This window comes from Oncorhynchus mykiss, chromosome 18 (assembly GCF_057628025.1).
Source record: "Oncorhynchus mykiss isolate SJ-2025 chromosome 18, ASM5762802v1, whole genome shotgun sequence".
Lineage (NCBI taxonomy): Eukaryota > Metazoa > Chordata > Actinopteri > Salmoniformes > Salmonidae > Oncorhynchus > Oncorhynchus mykiss.
The window spans coordinates 57,474,004-57,498,879 of record NC_143039.1 but is presented as its reverse complement, the minus strand read 5'-3'; the positions used below and the strand labels follow the sequence as shown (position 1 = coordinate 57,498,879).

The 24,876-nt window shown below is 44.4% G+C and overlaps 1 protein-coding gene across 1 annotated transcript in view; it reads right to left on the bottom strand.

Moving 5' to 3' along the window:
- LOC110496841 (retinoic acid receptor alpha-A) overlaps nucleotides 1-24,876 on the bottom strand; it is a 131,948-nt gene that overhangs the window by 40,733 nt on the left and 66,339 nt on the right. The window contains exon 4 of the mRNA XM_036953008.2: nucleotides 9,413-9,573. Within this exon, the coding sequence (XP_036808903.1) occupies nucleotides 9,413-9,573 (161 nt within the window). The remainder of the gene's footprint in view (nucleotides 1-9,412; nucleotides 9,574-24,876) is intronic.

Below are 24,876 nucleotides of genomic sequence, written 5' to 3'. Positions count from 1 at the left end.
CTGTCCATGTCAGAGTTTATCAGGCCTCTCTCACTCTCTGGAGGGAAGGCTCTCAGTGTAGAGAACCAAACCAACAGATCCTCCGTTGTCTGTCTGTTAACATGAGGGTGGGGAAGGAGTCGAGGGGGAGGAAGGGATGGAGGCAGTTGGGAGTGTAAGTGGTGAAAAGAAAGGAGGGAGAAAGAGAAAGAGGAAAGGCTCCAGCCTCCAAATCAACCTTGACACCTGAAGATGACTGGTGTATATAAAAACCTCAAACAGACTGACAGTCATTTACAATACTAAGCTAAGCCCTGTCGCATTGTGTATCTCTGTGTGTGTGTGTGTGTGTGTGTGTGTGTGTGCGTGTGTGTGTATCTTTGTGTGTGTGTATATTTGTGTGTGTGTGTGTGTGCGTGCATGCGTGTGTGTGTATCTGTGTGTGTGTGTGTGTGTATCTGTGTGTGTGTGTGTGTGTGCGTGCGTGCGTGTGTGCGTGACTGCGCAAAAATGCAAATGCTTTCCGTTTGAGTTATATTAGGTTTTATTTTCACACACACACATACACACACACACACACACACACACACACACACACACACACACACACACATACACGCCCGCCATTCCTCCTCCCGACCCTTTGATATACGCCACATTTATTCCACTTTTCACAAGTGTCAGGAAAGAAGGCTAGGAAACGGAAGAGAAGACGCACTCGGTCGTCCCCAAAGTCTCCACGTCTTCGTCTCTCACCCAGATTGATGTTTCCGTCCGCCGCTGCCTCTGCCTTATCTCCAAACACACACACACACACACACACACACACACGCGCACGCACGCACACACACGCACGCACACACAAACACCGAGCTCTGAAACATTTCTCTGATGTGCTTTTGATGTTTTCAGCAGCAGCAAGGCAAAGTCATCTGTTGCTGACATCTATTTTCTACTCCTCCCACCATTAGGTTTGTTGCTGCTACACTGGTGTAAACAAAATGTAGTGTTACGGGCAGAGATTAAGTTATGGATGTTCCTAACCAATAGAGTCTGGTACCAACATTATGGATGTTCCTAACCAATAGAGTCTGGTACCAACATTATGGATGTTCCTAACCAATAGAGTCTGGTACCAACATTATGGATGTTCCTAACCAATAGAGTCTGGTACCAACATTATGGATGTTCCTAACCAATAGAGTCTGGTACCAACATTATGGATGTTCCTAACCAATAGAGTCTGGTACCAACATTATGGATCTTCCTAACCAATAGAGTCTGGTACCAACATTATGGATGTTCCTAACCAATAGAGTCTGGTACCAACATTATGGATGTTCCTAACCAATAGAGTCTGGTACCAACATTATGGATGTTCCTAACCAATAGAGTCTGGTACCAACATTATGGATGTTCCTAACCAATAGAGTCTGGTACCAACATTATGGATGTTCCTAACCAATAGAGTCTGGTACCAACATTATGGATGTTCCTAACCAATAGAGTCTGGTACCAACATTATGGATCTTCCTAACCAATAGAGTCTGGTACCAACATTATGGATCTTCCTAACCAATAGAGTCTGGTACCAACATTATGGATGTTCCTAACCAATAGAGTCTGGTACCAACATTATGGATCTTCCTAACCAATAGAGTCTGGTACCAACATTATGGATGTTCCTAACCAATAGAGTCTGGTACCAACATTATGGATGTTCCTAACCAATAGAGTCTGGTACCAACATTATGGATGTTCCTAACCAATAGAGTCTGGTACCAACATTATGGATGTTCCTAACCAATAGAGTCTGGTACCAACATTATGAATGTTCCTAACCAACAGGGTCTGGTACCACATTATGGATGTTCCTAACCAATAGAGTCTGGTACCAACATTATGGATGTTCCTAACCAACAGGGTCTGGTACCACAATACGGATGTTCCTAACCAACAGGGTCTGGTACCAACATTATGGATGCTCCTAACCAACAAGGTCTGGTACCACATTACGGATGTTCCTAACCAATAGAGTCTGGTACCAACATTATGGATATTCCTAACCAACAGGGTCTGGTACCAACATTATGGATGTTCCTAATCAACAGGGTCTGGTACCAACATTATTGATGTTCCTAACCAACAGGGTCTGGTACCAACATTATGGATCTTCCTAACCAATAGAGTCTGGTACCAACATTATGGATCTTCCTAACCAACAGTGTCTGGTACCAACATTATGGATGTTCCTAACAAACAGGGTCTGATACTAACATTATGGATGCTCCTAACCAACAGGGTCTGGTACCAACATTATGGATGTTCCTAACAAACAGGGTCTGATACTAACATTATGGATGTTCCTAACCAACAGGGTCTGATACTAACATTATGGATGTTCCTAACCAACAGGGTCTGGTACCAACATTATGGATCTTCCTAACCAACAGGGTCTGGTACCAACATTATGGATGTTCCTAACCAACAGGGTCTGGTACCGACATTATGGATGTTCCTAACCAACAGGGTCTGGTACCAACATTATGGATGTTCCTAACAAACAGGGTCTGATACTAACATTATGGATGTTCCTAACCAACAGGGTCTGGTACCAACATTATGGATCTTCCTAACCAACAGGGTCTGGTACCGACATTATGGATGTTCCTAACCAACAGGGTCTGGTACCGACATTATGGATGTTCCTAACCAACAGGGTCTGGTACCGACATTATGGATGTTCCTAACCAACAGGGTCTGGTACCAACATTATGGAGTTCTGTTCAATCCGTATCGCAGAAGTTCAGCATTACAGTGTGATTTAAAGGCGTTAGCAGAGACTGCATTCTCGGTAAACGCTGCATATGTCAGCTCAATGGGAAAGGACCTTTACATTTCTATCAGAGTCTGTATTGCTTCAGCGATACGGATTGAATAGAGGCCCCTGTACTAACATTATGAATGGTCTATCCCTGGTTGCAGAACAGACATTATGAATGGTCGATCCCCTGTTTGTAGAACAGACATTATGAATGGTCGATCCCCTGGTTGTAGAACAGACATTATAAATGGTCTATCCCCTGGTTGTAGAACAGACATTATGAATGGTCTATCCCCTGGTTGTAGAACAGACATTATGAATGGTCTATCCCCTGGTTGTAGAACAGACATTATGAATGGTCTATCCCCTGGTTGTAGAACAGACATTATGAATGGTCTATCCCCTGGTTGTAGAACAGACATTATGAATGGTCTATCCCCTGGTTGTAGAACAGACATTATGAATGGTCTATCCCCTGGTTGTAGAACAGACATTATGAATGGTCTATCCCCTGGTTGTAGAACAGACATTATGAATGGTCTATCCCCTGGTTGTAGAACAGACATTATGAATGGTCTATCCCCTGGTTGTAGAACAGACATTATGAATGGTCTATCCCCTGGTTGTAGAACAGACATTATGAATGGTCTATCCCCTGGTTGTAGAACAGACATTATGAATGGTCTATCCCCTGGTTGTAGAACAGACATTGTGAATGGTCTATCCCCTGGTTGTAGAACAGACATTGTGAATGGTCTATCCCCTGGTTGTAGAACAGACATTATGAATGGTCTATCCCCTGGTTGTAGAACAGACATTGTGAATGGTCTATCCCCTGGTTGTAGAACAGACATTATGAATGGTCTATCCCCTGGTTGTAGAACAGACATTATGAATGGTCTATCCCCTGGTTGTAGAACAGACATTATGAATGGTCTATCCCCTGGTTGTAGAACAGACATTATGAATGGTCTATCCCCTGGTTGTAGAACAGACATTATGAATGGTCTATCCCCTGGTTGTAGAACAGACATTATGAATGGTCTATCCCCTGGTTGTAGAACAGACATTATGAATGGTCTATCCCCTGGTTGTAGAACAGACATTATGAATGGTCTATCCCCTGGTTGTAGAACAGACATTATGAATGTGCAAACAAACATCTGATCTGTAGAAGTGCATACTACATACATGCTCAGAAGGTAACGTAGTAGAGATTTCTGTAATAATATTGAGTAGAATAATGCACACAGTGAACAGATAAATCCAAGATGGCGTAGCAGTAAGATGTGTTTGTTTTTGTCCCGTGTAAATATTATTTTTTTCCTTATTTTTTTGTATACATTTCAATATATTTCAATCTCTTTTTTTCCATTTTCGGATTAAATCTACCTTCCTGCAACCCACCTCACCCAATGTGGTAAGGATCTGCTATTTTTTAGACCTTATAACTAGACCCTCCATCAGAAGCTAGCCATCAAAAGTTATCTAGCTAATTAGCTACTAGCTATTTAGTCACTGTTAGCCACTGCTAGCGGTCTTTACAGACAGCAGACGCTTTAGACCTGATAGCCCGGATAATACCTGCCAGTCTGCACAGCACGACATCAGCCCTGAGCATATCGGACTGCTTTTTTCCATTACATCACTGGATTCCTGCCGCAAGCTCTGGACCATTACACCGGATCATCGCAGCTGTTGTTGGTCCATCTGCTAGCCCCGGCCCACTAGCTTCCTGAACCCTGTGTCTCCCACTCGCCTAGCGTAGTAATCGACTACCGAACGGCTCACTGTTTCATCTATTGCTGCTCATTGGACCCCATGATCACTCGGCTATCTAGCCGATGCCTGCTGGACTATTCATTAACACGGTACTTCATTTTGTTTATCTGTCGGCCCCAGCCTCGAACTCAGGCCCTGTGTGTAGCTAACTGACCCTCTCTGCCCATTCATCGCCATTTACCCGTTGTAGATGTCTTAGCTGTGTACCTGTTGTTGTCTTACCCGTTGTTGTCTTAGCTCTCCCAATCAACACCTGTGATTGCTTTATGCCTCTCTCTAATGTCAATATGCCTTGTATACTGTTGTTTAGGGTAGCTCTCATTGTTTTATTGTGTTGTGGAACCCCTAGTCCCGCTCAACATGCCTCAGATAGCCAGCCCCCTTGTCCCACCACCCACATATGCGGAGACCGCACCTAGCGGAGACCGCGCCTCCAGATATGCAACCTCTCTCATCCTCACTCAATGCCTAGGTTTACCTCCACTGTACTCACACCCTACCATGCCCTTGTCTGTACATTATGCCCTGAATCCATCCTACCACTCGCAGAAGTCTGCTCCATTTACTCTGTTCCAAATGCATTAGATGACCAGTTCTTATAGCCTTTAACTGTACCCTCATCCTACTCCTCCTATGTTCCTCTTTGTGATGTAGAGGTTAACCCAGGCCCTGTGTGTCCCCAGGCGCTCTCATTTGTTTACTTCTGTAACAGTAAAAGCCTTGGGTTCATGCATGTTAACATTAGAAACCTCCTACCTAAGTTTTTTTTATTCACTGCTTTAGCACACTCCACCAACCCTGATGTGCTTGCAGTGTCTGAATCATGGCATGAGAAGGCCACCAAAAATTCTGAAATTTCCATCCTTCATTACAACATTTTCCGTCAAGATAGAACTGCTAAAGGGGGCGGAGTTGCAATCTACTGCCGAGATAGCCTGCAGAGTTCTGTCATACTATCCAGGTCTATGCCCAAACAGTTTGAGATTCTACTTTTAAAAATCTATCTCTCCAGAAATAAGTCCCTCACTGTTTCCGCTTGTTATAGACCCCCCTCAGCTCCCAGCTGTGCCCTGGACACCATATGTGAATTGATTGACCCCCATCTATCGTCAGAGTTCGTACTGTTAGGTGACCTAAACTGGGATATGCTTCACACCCCGGCAGTCCTACAATCTAAGCTAGATGCCCTCAATCTCACACAAATTATCAAGGAACCTACCAGGTACAACCCCAAATCCGTAAACATGGGCACCTTCATAGATATCATCCTGACAAACTTGCCCTCTAAATACACCTCTGCTGTTTTCAACCAGGATCTCAACGATCACTGCCTCATTTTTTATTTTACCTTTATTTTACTAGGCAAGTCAGTTAAGAACAAATTCATATTTTCAATGACGGCCTAGGAACAGTGGGTTAACTGCCTGTTCAGGGGCAGAACGACAAATTTGTACCTTGTCAGCTCGGGGATTTGAACTTGCAACCTTCCGGTTACTAGTCCAACGCTCTAACCACTAGGCTACCCTGCCGCCCATTGCCTGCGTCCGTTAAGGGTCCGCGGTCAAACGACCACCCCTCATCACTGTCAAACGCTCCCTAAAACACCTCTGCGTGCAGACCTTTCTAATCGACCTGGCCCGGGTATTCTGGAAGGATATTGACCTCATCCTGTCAGTAGAGGATGCCTGGTTGTTCTTTAAAAGTGCTTTCCTCACTAACTTAAATAAACATGCCCCTTTCAAAAAATGTAGAACTAAGAACAGATATAGCCCTTGCTTCACTCCAGACTTGACTGCCCTTGACCAGCACAAAAACATCCTGTGGCGTACTGCACTAGCATCGAATAGTCCCCACGATATGCAACTTTTCAGGGAAGTCAGGAACCAATATACACAGTCAGTTAGGAAAGCAAAGGCTAGCTTTTTCAAACAGAAATTTGCATCCTGCAGCACTAATTCCAAAAAGTTTTGGGACACTGTAAAGTCCATGCAGAATAAGAGCACCTCCTCCCAGCTGCCCACCGCACTGAGGCTAGAAAACACTGTCACTACCGATAAATCCAAGATAATCGAGAATTTCAATAAGCAGTTCTCTAACGGCTGGCCATGCTTTCCACCTGGCTACCCCAACCCGGCCAACCGCTCTGCACCCCCCGCAGCAACTGGCCCAAGCCCCCCCCCGCTTCTCCTTCACCCAAATCCAGACAGCTGATGTTCTGTACGATCTGCAAAATCTGGATCCCAACAAATCAGCTGGGCTAATCTGGAGCCTCTCTTCCTAAAATTATCTGCCGACATTGTTGCAACCCCTATTACTACCTCTCTTTCGAATCGTCTGAGATTCCTAAAGATTGGAAAGCTGCCGCGGTCATCCCCCTCTTCAAAGGGGGAGACACTCTAGACCCAAACTATTTCCGACCTATATCCATCCTGCCCTGCCTTTCTAAAGTCTTCGAAAGCCAAGTGAACAAACAGATTTAGACCAATTTTAATCCCACCATACCTTCTCCACTATGCAATCCGTTTTCCGAGCTGGTCACGGGTGCACCTCAGCCACGCTGAAGGTCCTAAACGATATCATAACTGCCATCGATAAGAGACATGACTGTGCAGCCGTCTTCGTTGACCTGGCCAAGGCTTTCGACTCTTGTCAATCACCGTATTCTTATTGGCAGACTCAACAGCCTTTGTTTCTCTATTGACTACCTCGCCTGGTTCACTAACTACTTCTCAGATAGAGTTCAGTGTGTCAAATCGGAGGGCCTGTTGTCCGGACCTCTGGCAGTCTATGTGGGTGCCACAGGGTTAAATTCTTGGGCTGACTCTTTTCTCTGTATATATCAATGATGTCGTTCTTGCTGCGGGTGATTCCCTGATCCACCTCTATACAGACAACACCATTCTGTATACTTCTGGCCCTTCTTTGGACACTGTGTGAACAAACCTCCAAACAAGCTCCAATGCCATACAACACTCCTTCCGTGGCCTCCAACTGCTCTTAAATGCTAGTAAAACTAAATGCATGCTCTTCAACCGATCACTGCCAGCACCCGCCTGCCCGACTAGCATCACTACTCTGGACGGTTCTGACTTATGTGGACAACTATAAATACCTAGGTGTCTGTCTAGACTGTAAACTCTCCTTCCAGATTCACATTAAGCATCTCCAATCCAAAATTAAATCTAGAATCGGCTTCGTATATCGCAACAAAGCCTCCTTCACTCATGCTGCCAAGCATACCCTCGTAAAACTGACTATCCTACCGAATCTCGACTTCGGCGATGTCATTTACAAAATAGCCTCCAACACTCTACTCAGCAAATTGGATACAGTCTATCATAGTCCCATCCATTTTGTCACCAAAGCCCCATATATATATATATATATATATATATATACAAACCCACTGGCTCCAGGTCATCTATAAGTCTTTGCCAGGTAAAGCTCCACCTTATCTCAGCTCACTGGTCACCGTAGCAACACCCACCTGTAGCACGCACTCCAGCAGGTATATTTCACTGGTCATCCCCAAAGCCAACACCCCCTTTGGCCGCCTTCCCTTCCAGTTCTCTGCTGCCAATGGCTGGAATGAATTGCAAAAATCACTGAGGTTGGAGACTTATATCTCCCTCACTAACTTTAAGCATCAGCTGTCCGAGCAGCTTACTGATCGCTGCAGCTGTACACAGCCCATCTATAAATAGCCCATCCAACCAACTACCTACCTCATCTACATATTTGTTTTTGTTTTTCTGCTCTTTTGCATACCAGTATTTCGACTTGCACATCCTCATCTGCACATCTATCACTCCAGTGTTAATTTGCTAAATTGTAATTACTTCGCCACTTTGACTATTTATTGCCTTACCTCCTTTCTTCATTTGCACACACTGCATACAGATGTTTCTATTGTGTTATTGACTGTACATTTGTTTATCCCATGTGTAACTCTGTGTTGTTGTTTTTGTCGCACTGCTTTGCTTTATCTTGGCCAAGTCGCAATTGTAAATGAGAACTTGTTCTCAACTGGCCGACCTGGTTAATGAAAAAAAGGTGAAGTAAAATAAAAACAAATAGGCTGGAAGCAGCACAGGCTCAGCAGCAGAGCACAGGACCACTGTGCAGTTGTGGAACCTATCAAGGCTCTCTAAAGACTAGCGTAGAATGTCTATCTTCTCATGACACTCTCCAGATATTGATCATCAGTTGACATGAAGCACCTGCCCTAAAGACTGCTCCTAACCTCCTTTGATTGTCATGGATTTCCATTCTAAATCTATCCAACCGTCCTGGAATTGCATGGACAGGAGAGGTTATTGAGTTGTGTTGGGGAGGATTTATCTTATAATTGAGTTCTGGCTACTGCATTAGAGGGGGATTTGCAGTACAGTACAATGGATCGATTTCCTTTGTGTGCTCCGCCAGTCAGAAGTACACTATCACACAAAATGAAACAGACAGTGTGTCAACAAGAGGGTTAGAGATACATGCTTGTGGTGTGCGTCAGTGGGACATGTAGACAATAATCTATCGATGTCTGAGTTAGTCAGACCTCACTACACTGACATTGATGCAAACTGTGCCTGGAGAGTTAACTACAACTAAATATAAGTGTGTCTGTGTGCATGCTCATCTCCTGTGGTTGTGCCCTTGAGCAAACCTCTAAACTGCACAGTGGCTGACCCTGGCTTCCAACCCCCCAGGGTCTGTGTGAGAATTTCTCGAGGGGTTGAGTTACGAATTTCTGTGATCTGAAAATGACAATATCCTGTAGTATACTTCTATTCTATTCTCTGTGTGTGTCTGTCTGTGTGCTACAGTACTAACCGTGGTGTATTTCCCCAGCTGGCAGAGCGATGGGAAGGTCTCCTGATGAGCCTTGCGTATCTTCTCTATGATGGCCTCTTGTTCTGCACTCAGCTCGTAGTTCTCTGTCAGCTCTGGCTTGGGACTCTCCTTCTTCTTCTTATTGCGGTCGTTCCGGACAGCTGAGAGAGGGGAAAAGAAAGTAATGGGAAAAGGTTAACTAACAAATGTCAACAATAAAAAAGTTAATTGAAGCCTAAAAAGCATCCTACACATTTTGGACATATCAACCATTCAGCACAGTGTTGGCATTAGGCTGCATTTGTATTTGTATTAACTATGGATCCCCGTTAGTTCCTGAAAAAGCAGCAGCTACTCTTCCTGGGGTTTATTATGGATCCCCAGTAGTTCCTGAAAAAGCAGCAGCTACTCTTCCTGGGGTTTATTATGGATCCCCAGTAGTTCCTGAAAAAGCAGCAGCTACTCTTCCTGGGGTTTATTATGGATCCCCAGTAGTTCCTGAAAAAGCAGCAGCTACTCTTCCTGGGGTTTATTATGGATCCCCATTAGTTCCTGAAAAAGCAGCAGCTACTCTTCCTGGGGTTTATTATGGATCCCCAGTAGTTCCTGAAAAAGCAGCAGCTACTCTTCCTGGGGTTTATTATGGATCCCCATTAGTTCCTGAAAAAGCAGCAGCTACTCTTCCTGGGGTTTATTATGGATCCCCATTAGTTCCTGAAAAAGCAGCAGCTACTCTTCCTGGGGTTTATTATGGATCCCCAGTAGTTCCTGAAAAAGCAGCAGCTACTCTTCCTGGGGTTTATTATGGATCCCCAGTAGTTCCTGAAAAAGCAGCAGCTACTCTTCCTGGGGTTTATTATGGATCCCCAGTAGTTCCTGAAAAAGCAGCAGCTACTCTTCCTGGGGTTTATTATGGATCCCCAGTAGTTCCTGAAAAAGCAGCAGCTACTCTTCCTGGGGTCCAGCAAAATGAAGGCAGTTAAAGGCAGTTATTAGTGAGCTACTCATATTCACAACTTGTGTGATTTAAGATGTGAGTTGTCTGGAATTGCACACTGTACTAAAATATACAACACCACTTACGACAAGGAGACTGAGTCCATGCAGTAACTTTCTTCTGCCATGACAACTGTGTATTTAAGCACACAGTATCTATCTTCAGCAACACCAGCCACAGAACACAAATGGTTAAACTCTCTGTCACTCAGTCTTTCTCTGTCAGCTTAGTGTCATCACTGCACAAGATTAAAGCGACAATATGTAACTTTTTGGGCGACCTGACCAAATGTACATTGAAACGTTATAGATTTGTCATTCTAATTGAAAGCAAGTCTAAGAAGCGGTAGATCTGTTCCATGTGCACTATTTCTATGCTTCCCATTCTCAAGTTTAGTTTTAAACTTTTGGTTTGGTACACCAGCTTCAAACAGCCGTAAATACAATATTTTAGGTTATTTAAAATATATTTCACAGCAGTTTAGATGGTACATTGATTCTCTACACTATACTTGCTTGTTATGTCACATAAACTGACATTTTAGCAACCAGGAAATGGAGGAGGGATTTTTGCATAGTTCATCATCAAAGTGTATAAAAAAGGCAGCTAGAGCTTCAGAACAACAGTGTTTAATTTGGCCAGGCGTTATCTCAACACGATGAAAGAGGCTGATCTTCTGACGGCCCTGGCATCGTCTCAGAGTAGCGCCCACTGGTGATTGCTGTGGCAACCCCGAGGGCAGTTCCATGTGATGGCGTGTTTATGTGTGGAGGCTGTTGGGATTTGGTGTGCGTTTGTGTGCGTTCTGACAAAGGAGGTTGAGATGTTCCTTTCCTTCCTCATCTTCTCTCATTCAATGAGAGAGCAGGAGAGAAACAGCAACATCAAGGTCACCTCTCTAACCACTGAGGCACGTACATGGAGAGAGAGACAGAGACACTCAGAGAGAGAGAGAGACAGAGACAATCAGAGAGAGAGACAGAGAGCAGAATTAGGCCGATACTCGCTAATTAACAAAATCCAGAAAAGAGCCGTTAAATTCTACAACCACCTAAAAGGAAGCGATTCCCAAACATTCCATAACAAAGCCATCACCTACAGAGAAGAGTCCCCTAATCAAGTTGGTCCTGGGACTCAAACAGACCCCATAGAGCCCCTGGACAGCAACACAACTAGACCCAACCAAATAATGATTAAACAAAAAGATAATTACTTGACACATTGGAAAGAATTAACAAAAAACAGAGCAAACTAGAATGCTATTTGGCCCTAAACAGAGAGTACACAGTGGCAGAATACCTGACCACTGTGACTGACCCAAACTTAAGGAAAGCTTTGACTCAGTGAGCATTGCTATTAAGAAAGGCCACCGTAGGCAGACCTGGCTCTCAAGAGAAGACAGGCTATGTGCACACTGCCCACAATATGAGGTGGAAACTGAGCTACAGTTCCTAACCTCCTGCCAAATATATGACCATATTAGAGACACATATTTCCCTCAGATTATACAGATCCACAAAGAATGCGAAAACAAACCCAATTTTGATAAATGCCTATATCTAATACCACAGTGTGCCATCACAGCAGCAATATTTATGACGTGTTGCCACAAGAGAAGGGCAACCAGCGAAGAACAAACACCACTGTAAATACAACCCATATTTATGTTTATTTATTTTCCCATTTCTGCTTCAACTATTTGCACATCTTTACAACACTGTATATAAACATATTTGTAATGTCTTTATTATTTTGGAACTTCTGTGAGTGTAATGTTTACTGTACATTGTTAGTGTTTATTTAACTTTTGTGTATTATCTACTTCACTTGCAATGTTAACATATGTTTCCCATGCCAATAAAGCCCTTAAATTGAATTGAGATACACAGTGAGAGAGAGAGAGAGAGAGAGAGAGAAACACAGAAACACAAAGAGAGAGAGAGACAGAGAAACAGAAAGAGCAGCTCAGCTGAAGGACCGAGAGAGAGAAACAGTAAAAGAGAAGGGGAGAGAGAGAGAAACAGTAAAAGAGAAGGGGAGAGAGAGAGAAACAGTAAAAGAGAAGGGGAGAGAGAGAGAAACAGTAAAAGAGAAGGGGAGAGAGAGAGAAACAGTAAAAGAGAAGTGGAGAGAGAGAAACAGTAAAAGAGAAGGGGAGAGAGAAACAATAAAAGAGAAGGGGGGAGAGAGAGAAACAGTAAAAGAGAAGGGGAGAGAGAAACAATAAAAGAGAAGGGGGGAGAGAGAGAAACAGTAAAAGAGAAGTGGAGAGAGAGAAACAGTAAAAGAGAAGGGGAGAGAGAGAGAGAAACAGTAAAAGAGAAGGGGGGAGAGAGAGAAACAGTAAAAGAGAAGTGGAGAGAGAGAAACAGTAAAAGAGAAGGGGGGAGAGAGAGAGAAACAGTAAAAGAGAAGGGGAGAGAGAGAGAGAAACAGTAAAAGAGAAGGGGGGAGAGAGAGAGAAACAGTAAAAGAGAAGGGGGGAGAGAGAGAGAAACAGTAAAAGAGAAGGGGAGAGAGAGAGAAACAGTAAAAGAGAAGGGGGGAGAGAGAGAGAAACAGTAAAAGAGAAGGGGAGAGAGAAACAATAAAAGAGAAGGGGGGAGAGAGAGAAACAGTAAAAGAGAAGGGGAGAGAGAGAAACAGTAAAAGAGAAGTGGAGAGAGAGAAACAGTAAAAGAGAAGGGGAGAGAGAGAGAGAAACAGTAAAAGAGAAGTGGAGAGAGAGAAACAGTAAAAGAGAAGGGGAGAGAGAGAGAGAAACAGTAAAAGAGAAGGGGGGAGAGAGAGAAACAGTAAAAGAGAAGTGGAGAGAGAGAAACAGTAAAAGAGAAGGGGGGAGAGAGAGAGAAACAGTAAAAGAGAAGTGGAGAGAGAGAAACAGTAAAAGAGAAGGGGAGAGAGAGAAACAGTAAAAGAGAAGGGGAGAGAGAGAGAGAAACAGTAAAAGAGAAGGGGAGAGAGAGAGAGAAACAGTAAAAGAGAAGGGGGGAGAGAGAGAAACAGTAAAAGAGAAGTGGAGAGAGAGAAACAGTAAAAGAGAAGGGGGGAGAGAGAGAGAAACAGTAAAAGAGAAGTGGAGAGAGAGAGAGAAACAGTAAAAGAGAAGGGGAGAGAGAAACAGTAAAAGAGAAGGGAGAGAGAGGGAAACAGTAAAAGAGAAGGGGGGAGAGAGGGAAACAGTAAAAGAGAAGGGAGAGAGAGAGAAACAGTAAAAGAGAAGGAGAGAGAGAGAAACAGTAAAAGAGAAGGGGAGAGAGAGAAACAGTAAAAGAGACGGGGGGAGAGAGAGAAACAGTAAAAGAGAAGGGGAGAGAGAAACAGTAAAAGAGAAGGGGAGAGAGAGAAACAGTAAAAGAGACGGGGGGAGAGAGAGAGAAACAGTAAAAGAGAAGGGGAGAGAGAGAGAGAAACAGTAAAAGAGACGGGGGGAGAGAGAGAGAAACAGTAAAAGAGAAGGGGGGAGAGAGAGAGAAACAGTAAAAGAGAAGGGGAGAGAGAGAAACAGTAAAAGAGAAGGGGAGAGAGAGAGAAACAGTAAAAGAGAAGGGGAGAGAGAGAGAAACAGTAAAAGAGAAGGGGAGAGAGAGAAACAGTAAAAGAGAAGGGGGGAGAGAGAGAGAAACAGTAAAAGAGAAGGGGAGAGAGAGAGAAACAGTAAAAGAGAAGGGGGGAGAGAGAGAGAAACAGTAAAAGAGAAGGGGAGAGAGAGAGAAACAGTAAAAGAGAAGGGGGGAGAGAGAGAGAGAAACAGTAAAAGAGAAGGGGGGAGAGAGAGAGAGAAACAGTAAAAGAGAAGGGGGGAGAGAGAGAGAAACAGTAAAAGAGAAGGGGAGAGAGAGAGAAACAGTAAAAGAGAAGGGGGGAGAGAGAGAGAGAAACAGTAAAAGAGAAGGGGGGAGAGAGAGAGAGAAACAGTAAAAGAGAAGGGGGGAGAGAGAGAGAAACAGTAAAAGAGAAGGGGAGAGAGAGAGAAACAGTAAAAGAGAAGGGGGGAGAGAGAGAGAAACAGTAAAAGAGAAGGGGGGAGAGAGAGAGAGAAACAGTAAAAGAGAAGGGGGGAGAGAGAGAGAGAAACAGTAAAAGAGAAGGGGGAGAGAGAGAGAAACAGTAAAAGAGAAGGGGGGAGAGAGAGAGAAACAGTAAAAGAGAAGGGGAGAGAGAGAGAAACAGTAAAAGAGAAGGGGAGAGAGAGAGAAACAGTAAAAGAGAAGGGGAGAGAGAGAGAAACAGTAAAAGAGAAGGGGAGAGAGAGAGAAACAGTAAAAGAGAAGGGGAGAGAGAGAGAAACAGTAAAAGAGAAGGGGAGAGAGAGAGAGAAACAGTAAAAGAGAAGGGGAGAGAGAGAGAGAAACAGTAAAAGAGAAGGGGAGAGAGAGAGAAACAGTAAAAGAGAAGGGGGGAGAGAGAGAGAGAAACAGTAAAAGAGAAGGGGGAGAGAGAGAGAAACAGTAAAAGAGAAGTGGAGAGAAAGAGAAACAGTAAAAGAGAAGGGGAGAGAGAGAGAAACAGTAAAAGAGAAGGGGGGAGAGAGAGAGAAACAGTAAAAGAGAAGGGGGGAGAGAGAGAGAAACAGTAAAAGAGAAGGGGAGAGAGAGAGAAACAGTAAAAGAGAAGGGGAGAGAGAGAGAAACAGTAAAAGAGAAGTGGAGAGAGAGAGAGAAACAGTAAAAGGGGGGAGAGAGAGAGAAACAGTAAAAGAGAAGGGGAGAGAGAGAGAGAAACAGTAAAAGAGAAGGGGAGAGAGAGAGAAACAGTAAAAGAGAAGGGGAGAGAGAGAGAAACAGTAAAAGAGAAGGGGAGAGAGAGAGAAACAGTAAAAGAGAAGGGGAGAGAGAGAGAAACAGTAAAAGAGAAGGGGGGAGAGAGAAACAGTAAAAGAGAAGTGGAGAAATGTTTGACCCAAGTTAAACAATTTAAAGGCAATGCTACCAAATAATAATTGAGTGTATGTAAACTTCTGACCCACGTACATTCTTCAAATAACATGGTGATCCTAACTGACCTAAAACAGAATTTTTACGAGGATTAAATGTCAGGAATTGTGAAAAACTGACTTTAAATCTATTTAAACTTCCGACTGCAACTGTATTTGATATGGCATACATTATTGTTTGTTAACTAGTAAATAGCAAGCCTACAGCAAAGTGTGTTTAAAATATTTCTAACTTGTTAATAATTTCTGATAGTTAGTTTTTGCTACCACGTCGGTTTTAGTTTGCTTGAGCCTGCTAACCTGTTACGGTTTTCTTCTGGTGAAAGAGAGGCGGACCAAAACGCAGCAAAGTTCATGTTTTTTTTAATAAGAAAAACTATACATGAACAAACTACAAAAACAAGAAACGTGTAAACCCGAAACAGTCCTAACTGGTGCAAAACACAGAGACAGGAGACAATCACCCACCAAATACCCAAAGAATATGGCTGCCTAAATATGGTTCCCAATCAGAGACAACAATAAACACCTGCCTCTGATTGAGAACCACTCTAGGCAACCATAGACTTATCTAGAATACTATACTAAACACAACCCCATCAATCCACAAAACCCCTAGACAAGACAAACACATAATCACCCATGTCACACCCTGGCCTGACCAAAATAATAAAGAAATAAAATACTAAGGCCAGGGCGTGACAGTGTTAGTCACCTGTTTCCATACATGTTTCATTTTAAAACATTTATCTTACAAAGGAATTGTTTAATCAATTCTGTACATGGAATTGTATTTGGGTTTTTTAAACATTTTTTTCCCTAATCTTTACAGGAAAATGCCACAGCACTATCTGATGTGTGGAGACATTTCACTCCAGCTAATGTAGAAGGAAAAGCTGTGTACATTTGCAAATACTGTGCCAAATCATATGTGAAGAATGCAACAAAGATGCAAGTGGCCAAGTGCATAAAGTTCCCTCAGCGCTCACAACAAGCAACCTCTGACAAAAGTCCCTCTACCGCTATTTGAGGTGAAAATGATGAATCAGACACCTTATCGATAGCAACAGCTCATGGTACTCCTGGAATCAGAAGTTTTTTTTGACTCAATGGAGGAACGTAGTCAGAGAAATGCTGATGAATGTCTTGCTCGAGCTGTGTATGCGTTTTTAAAAACGTAACAAAAAAAACATTTGCCGTTTGTTCTACTGTATTGACTGTTATGAAAGAGAAGTGAGTCCTTGTCTCTATCTATTGAATATAAACCTAGGAGCAGATAGAATGCAGTAAACCAGGATGCTTTAACTGTCCATTCTGATATAGGAGATTCTCACCTTGCTATACTTCCCTTGTCTCATACAAACTCTAATGACAAAGGTGGAAATAGAGGTTTAGTTACAGGAAGTACAGAATGAAACCAGAGTGAACACCGGGACCCCCTGCGTGGTGTCCTGGAAAACCCCTAGTTTGTGATGGAGCTCTGGGATTGGAGGATACGTTGGTGTTTGATGTCTGACACAGAGGGAGATTCAGAGGTTCTGAGAATCCTCAAACATACCAGCTAGAGGAGACAGGTGTTGACTCAATACAGGGTCCTGTTCATTCGGGCATGCGTCAAAAAACAGTGTTTCATATTGGACCAGGAAGTTCAGGAAGTCTCTCCCTTTACCAGTCTGTTTTTTCCGTTTGATGCCTGATGAACACAGCTCAGAGGGTCGATTTTGTGCAAAGAGACTGTGAAGCCTCCAGAATCGTTTGTTTGTTCAGTTTGTATCCTTCCTGCCAGCATCCTTGAAGACGCATTGTGTTAGGTCTATGTGGAAGAGTAATTGTCCTTTACAGCCCGACTAAGATTATAAACTACATCTACTGTACCTGTATTTTTACTGACAGACAGGGTGTCTGCTTCAATCTTCTATGTCTGTGTCCCAAATGGCACCCCATTCCCTTGGTGGACTTAAAAGGGAATAGGGTGCCATTTGAGATGCACACTATATGTCTGTCTCCACATCTGTCTGCTATCTGTCTGATTGTCTGTCTTTGATCTTCAGCTCTTTGAGTACTGGGAAATACAGACAACAATCCAAACGTCAATTCCAATAATTTCTTAAAAACTGAAGGATTCCTTCATAGGACAACAGTATGTGTCCTCTCACCTCCATTCCCCCCCTCCTCCCCAGTCCAGTGACATTAATGTCCAATCAATTCAATCCTAGGTCGCACCATAATGATAGCATACAGCATGCAGGGTAAAACAGGGTCTATTAAAGGGAATTAAACCGTCTGGTTGGGTTCGGGGTGTCACTAACCGCTGTGCGTGTCTCACCACAGCCACCACTAGCCGGCCTCCGCCTGGTACCCTGCCCTGAACCTTAATCACTGTCACTAGCCGGCTACCACCCAATACTCTACCCTGCACCTTAGAGACTGTTACTAGCCGGCTACCACCCGATACTCTACCCTGCACCTTAGAGACTGTTACTAGCCGGCTACCACCCGATACTCTACCCTGCACCTTAGAGACTGTTACTAGCCGGCTACCACCCGATACTCTACCCTGCACCTTAGAGACTGTTACTAGCCGGCTACCACCCGATACTCTACCCTGCACCTTATAGACTGTTACTAGCCGGCTACCACCCGATACTCTACCCTGCACCTTAGAGATGGTTACTAGCCGGCTACCACCCGATACTCTACCCTGCACCTTAGAGACTGTTACTAGCCGGCTACCACCCGATACTCTACCCTGCACCTTAGAGACTGTTACTAGCCGGCTACCACCCGGTACTCTACCCTGCACCTTATAGACTGTTACTAGCCGGCTGCCACCCGGTAATCTACCCTGCACCTTAGAGACAGTTACTAGCCGCCTACCACCCGATACTCTACCCTGCACCTTATAGACTGTTACTAGCCGGCTACCACCCGGTACTCTACCCTGCACCTTAGAGACTGTTACTAGCCGGCTACCACCCGGTACTCTACCCTGCACCTTAGAGACTGTTACTAGCCGGCTACCACCCGGTACTCTACCCTGCACCTTATAGACTGTTACTAGCCGGCTGCCACCCGGTAATCTACCCTGCACCTTAGAGATGGTTACTAGCCGGCTACCACCCGATACTCTACCCTGCACCTTAGAGACTGTTACTAGCCGGCTACCACCCGATACTCTACCCTGCACCTTAGAGACTGTTACTAGCCGGCTACCACCCGGTACTCTACCCTGCACCTTATAGACTGTTACTAGCCGGCTGCCACCCGGTAATCTACCCTGCACCTTAGAGACAGTTACTAGCCGCCTACCACCCGATACTCTACCCTGCACCTTATAGACTGTTACTAGCCGGCTACCACCCGGTACTCTACCCTGCACCTTAGAGACTGTTACTAGCCGGCTACCACCCGGTACTCTACCCTGCACCTTAGAGACTGTTACTAGCCGGCTACCACCCGGTACTCTACCCTGCACCTTATAGACTGTTACTAGCCGGCTGCCACCCGGTAATCTACCCTGCACCTTAGAGACAGTTACTAGCCGCCTACCACCCGATACTCTACCCTGCACCTTAGAGACTGTTACTAGCCGGCTACCACCCGATACTCTACCCTGCACCTTAGAGACTGTTACTAGCCGGCTACCACCCGATACTCTACCCTGCACCTTAGGGACTGTTACTAGCCGGCTATCACCCGGTACTCTACCCTGCACCTTAGAGACTGTTACTAGCCGGCTATCACCCGGTACTCTACCCTGCACCTTAGGGACTGTTACTAGCCGGCTATCACCCTGTACTCTACCCTGCACCTTAGAGACTGTTACTAGCCGGCTATCACCCGGTACTCTACCCTGCACCTTAGAGACTGTTACTAGCCGGCTACCACCCGATACTCTACCCTGCACCTTAGGGACTGGTGCCCTATGTACATAAGAGTCATTGAACATTGGTCACCTTAATAATGTTTACATACTGTTTCACCCACTTTATATGTACATACTGTATTCTAATCATGTCTCACCCTATTTAATGTGTGTATTGTTTTTATTTATTTATTGCTAGGTATTATTACTGCACTGTTGGAGATAGAAACACAAGCATTTCACTGTACCTGTGATAACATCTGCAAATCTGTATACACAACCAATAAACGTTGATTTGTTGCCCTATATGTGACATCACGTGTAAGTAACGAGCCCTAAAATATATAAACACTCAACTTAATCAGCTGCTAAGGTCATTAAATCAAGAAACACACACACACATAACATTGTTGATGGTAATTTCACTAACGAGTAGAGACAATCGGAGAGGCAGGATAACAATACGTCAACTTTGACCTCCATAGACACTCACAGCTCTATAGAATAACAATTAACATGAGTGTAAGCTGTGTGGTGTGTGTGTGTGTGTGTGTGGAAACAGAAGGCAGGGTGTCGTAACAATAATCCCAATGACAGTTAGTAGCTATAAGACCTGGGCCTGCTATGTGGGGGAAAACGACATGGCCATTGTCAACTGAAGGGCTTTCTGAATATGATTTACAGTTCTGATGAACTTAAATGAATACAAGCCAGTTTAAATAAGGGCAGTTTTTCCTGTTTTGTGAAGGTTTGTTTTATGAATCTTCCTTTCACACAAATGTCAGGGATAATTCTGCAATGTCTTCCGAAGGTCTGGACGACGTTCTGGATGATGACATGGTGCGTCATGGAGGATGAGTTGGCTTAATTTTGGTGTTGTCAGAGCAATAGCAGAACAACCAAAACCCCCCCCAAAAAACATTCCCAGAAAGGGACATATTTTCAATGTTTTTTCTATTCTCAACCAACTCATTTGGTAAGAGTGTAGCGATAGTAACAGCAAGATTGTGGGTTCAATTTATATAAGGAAAAGACAATGAAAAACCCTAAACATTTCTTGCTGGCTGGAATGGTCAACCTGAGTTTAAGTCGCTCTGGTTAAGAGCGTCTGCTAAATGACCCAAATGTAAATGTAAAAATGGATGGCATTTGTAATTAACAACAGTAAACAACAGTAAACAACAGGGATGTTCTTCTGGGGAACAATAGGAGAAGACTTCGAGGAACAAAGACTAGTGGCAGCCAGCTCTGTCTGGCTTCGCTCTATTTCTCTCCTCATCTCCCAAGACTCAAGACTGAAACGGTAGTGATCAAAAGCCGGGGTCGGAGGTTAGGGTCGGCGCGGCAGACGGTTGCCCAGTGATTGAACCAAACTGAATGACTCAAGGAGGACTTGGCTAGGCTGTGTTAAGGCTGGGCCTTGGGGAGGCAGGGGGGTAATGGTATGAAGCCAGTCTGGGTAGAAGCAGGACTACCAACCTTTTACAGCTTTGTATTAGGCCATCGGTTGGGTTCTGCATGGGTTTAATCTATACAAACTAGTGTTGTCACGATACCCAAATTTGACTTACGATACCATACCAAGTATCACATTCTGTTAAAGGTCCCGAAAACACACACATCCCTGGGTCGTTCCTCTTTTAGGTTCGCTGCAGCTAGCGACTGGAACGAGCTGCAACAAACACTCAAACTGGACAGTTTTATCTTCATCTCTAAATTCAAAGACTTAATCATGGACACTCTTAGTGACAGTTGTGTCTGCCTTGCGTGATCTATTGTTGTCTCTACCTTCTTGCCATTGTGCTGTTGTCTGTGCCCAATAATGTTTGTACCATGTTTTGTGCTGCTACTATGTTGTGCTGCTGCCATGTTGTGTTGCTACCATGTTGTTGTCATGTGGTGTTGCTACAATGCTGTGTTGTCATGTGTTGCTGCTGTCACGGCTGGAGCTGGAACCGCGCGTCAGGGAGGGGGTACTGTCACGTACACTCCCTCTCCGGCCTCTAGGTCATCAGGCTGCTGATTATCCCGCACACCTGTCACCATCATGCGACTCATGACACTCACCTTGATTATCTTCCCTATATCTGTCCCTCCCCTTGGTTCTTTCCTCAGGTGTTATTGACTCTGTTTCATGTCGGTGCGTTGTTTGTGTTTCTTGTTTAGTTTATTTATTAAAAAACTCACTCCCTGTACTTGTTTCCCGACTCTCAGCGCACATCGTTAAAGCTGCCATTCTATGTTGTCGTCTTAGGTCTCTCTTTATGTAGTATTGTGGTGTCGTGATGTGTGTTTTGTCCTATATTTTTAATCCCAGCCCCCGGCCCCACAGGTCCTTTGCATGTTCTTAGGCTGTCACTGTATATAATAATTTGTTCTTAACTGACTCGCCTAGTTAAATAAACAAAAACATTGTATTGCGATACCACGGTGCAAAAAATCTAGCGTCCTGTTTGCCCCGTCCCACCGAACCTTATTCCTGTTTTCTAAATGTTATGCGTATGTGCTACACATAAAAATCTGTCACTGATATTCACACAATATATATACTCAATACAACACATATAGAATTTAACTTTACACTGTAGAATAGATACTGCATAGAATGGCTGATTTGCTCCTATTTGCAAAGGCCTACCTGTGATCTGGCCAGAATGGGAGGAATTGGAGGAAGGAATGGGAGGAAGGAATGGGAGGGAGGAATGGGGGGAAGGAATGGGAGGAAGGAATGGGAGGGAGGAATATACTGTACATGCAGAATGATCTGTATCTCATTGTGGCAGTAAGGGGAAAACACTGCATGAAACCTTTACTTCTCAGTAAACAGATCGACATAGACTCTCCTTCCTTCCTTCCCTCCACAAACACACACACCCCTCTCTCTGTCTCCCCCTCTCCCACAAACACACACACCACTCTCTCTGTCTCCCACAAACACACACACCCCTCTCTCTGTCTCCCTCTCTCCCACAAACACACACACCCCTCTCTCTGTCCCCCCCTCTCCCACAAACACACACACCACTCTCTCTGTCTCCCACAAACACACACACCCCTCTCTCTGTCTCCCTCTCTCCCACAAACACACACACCCCTCTCTCTGTCTCCCCCTCTCCCACAAACACACACACCACTCTCTCTGTCTCCCACAAACACACACACCCCTCTCTCTGTCTCCCTCTCTCCCACAAACACACACACCCCTCTCTCTGTCTCCCCCTCTCCCACAAACACACACACCACTCTCTCTGTCTCCCACAAACACACACACCCCTCTCTCTGTCTCCCTCTCTCCCACAAACACACACACCCCTCTCTCTGTCTCCCTCTCTCCCACAAACACACACACCACTCTCTCTGTCTCCCACAAACACACACACCCCTCTCTCTGTCCCCCTCTCTCCCACAAACACACACAACCCTCTCTCTGTCTCCCTCTCTCCCACAAACACACACACCCCTCTCTCTGTCTCCCTCTCTCCCACAAACACACACACCCCTCTCTCTATCTCCCACAAACACACACACCTCTTTCTCTGTCTCCCTCTCTCCCACAAACACACACACCCCTCTCTCTGTCTCCCTCTCTCCCACAAACTCACAAAGCCTCTGACTGGCCTGTGCTCTTGTCATTTGAATGCTGCGTGACAGCGAACTCACAAAGCCTCTGACTGGCCTGTGCTCTTGTCATTTGAATGCTGCGTGACAGCGAACTCACAAAGCCTCTGACTGGCCTGTGCTCTTGGTTATTATATCAGCTCTGTGCGCTGCTCCATTTTATTCAATCTAACATCCGAAGACACATCAGGGACTGCATCCCCACTCACCATCACGGCTAAATTATATTTACAAAACTGATTGAGGAGTCGATGCGCAGGAAGAGCGCACGGAGAGAACCAAGTGAGTGATGCCAGGTTAGGGGTTATAGATATGATATGCACATGGAAGTGAAGTGGACATTACTGGAGTGGCGCTTACAAGCAACTAGTGGCTGTTGCTTAAAAAATTCTACTGAATTTATAAACAAAACTAACTTTATGAACATTTGAGAAAAGGCGCCAGTGGGTTCTTCAGATTCGTAGGGCGGAAACATTTTGTAGTATCATATGAAACCGCACTATGGTATTCTGAAATGTTGGTATCATAAGTGTCACGACATTTTGGTACTGTGATATTACCTCGGTACCAGTATACCGTGCAACACTAATCGAAACACACAGAGGAGAATTAATGCATGAGCCCAAGGATATTTTGGCTTTTTACGAAGTCCCCTGAGAATTCCAGGACGAATGTGGTGCTTAGGTTGATCTTCTACCTGGGAGTTAATTAACAAACAGGCATACACTGATGATGAAAGCAAGACAGGAATCTGGCTGGCTGAATCACTGAGGTATAAAATAACTGCTTCCAAGATGTTGTCTTCAACGTAGTCTACTCATGTTCTCTGGAGCAAGCCTGAGCAGCAACAACGTCATCACGTCATGCAGAAGCATGTCCGACATCGGATTCATATAAAATGTTAAACCATGGGAAATACAGTGCCTTGCGAAAGTATTCGGCCCCCTTGAACTTTGCGACCTTTTGCCACATTTCAGGCTTCAAACAGAAAGATATAAAACTGTATTTTTTTGTGAAGAATCAACAACAAGTGGGACACAATCATGAAGTGGAACGACATTTATTGGATATTTCAAACTTTTTTAACAAATCAAAAACGGAAAAATTGGGCGTGCAAAATTATTCAGCCCCCTTAAGTTAATACTTTGTAGCGCCACCTTTTGCTGCGATTACAGCTGTAAGTCGCTTGGGGTATGTCTCTATCAGTTTTGCACATCGAGAGACTGAAATTTTTCCCATTCCTCCTTGCAAAACAGCTCGAGCTCAGTGAGGTTGGATGGAGAGCATTTGTGAACAGCAGTTTTCAGTTCTTTCCACAGATTCTCGATTGGATTCAGGTCTGGACTTTGACTTGGCCATTCTAACACCTGGATATGTTTATTTTTGAACCATTCCATTGTAGATTTTGCTTTATGTTTTGGATCATTGTCTTGTTAAAAGACAAATCTCCGTCCCAGTCTCAGGTCTTTTGCAGACTCCATCAGGTTTTCTTCCAGAATGGTCGTGTATTTGGCTCCATCCATCTTGCCATCAATTTTAACCATCTTCCCTGTCCCTGCTGAAGAAAAGCAGGCCCAAACCATGATGCTGCCACCACCATGTTTGACAGTGGGGATGGTGTGTTCAGGGTGATGAGCTGTGTTGCTTTTACGCCAAACATAACGTTTTGCATTGTTGCCAAAGAGTTCAATTTTGGTTTCATCTGACCAGAGCACCTTCTTCCACATGTTTGGTGTGTCTCCCAGGTGGCTTGTGGCAAACTTTAAACAACACTTTTTATGGATATCTTTAAGAAATGGCTTTCTTCTTGCCACTCTTCCATAAAGGCCAGATTTGTGCAATATACGACTGATTGTTGTCCTATGGACAGAGTCTCCCACCTCAGCTGTAGATCTCTGCAGTTCATCCAGAGTGATCATGGGCCTGTTGGCTGCATCTCTTATCAGTCTTCTCCTTGTATGAGCTGAAAGTTTAGAGGGACGGCCAGGTCTTGATAGATTTGCAGTGGTCTGATACTCCTTCCATTTCAATATTATCGCTTGCACAGT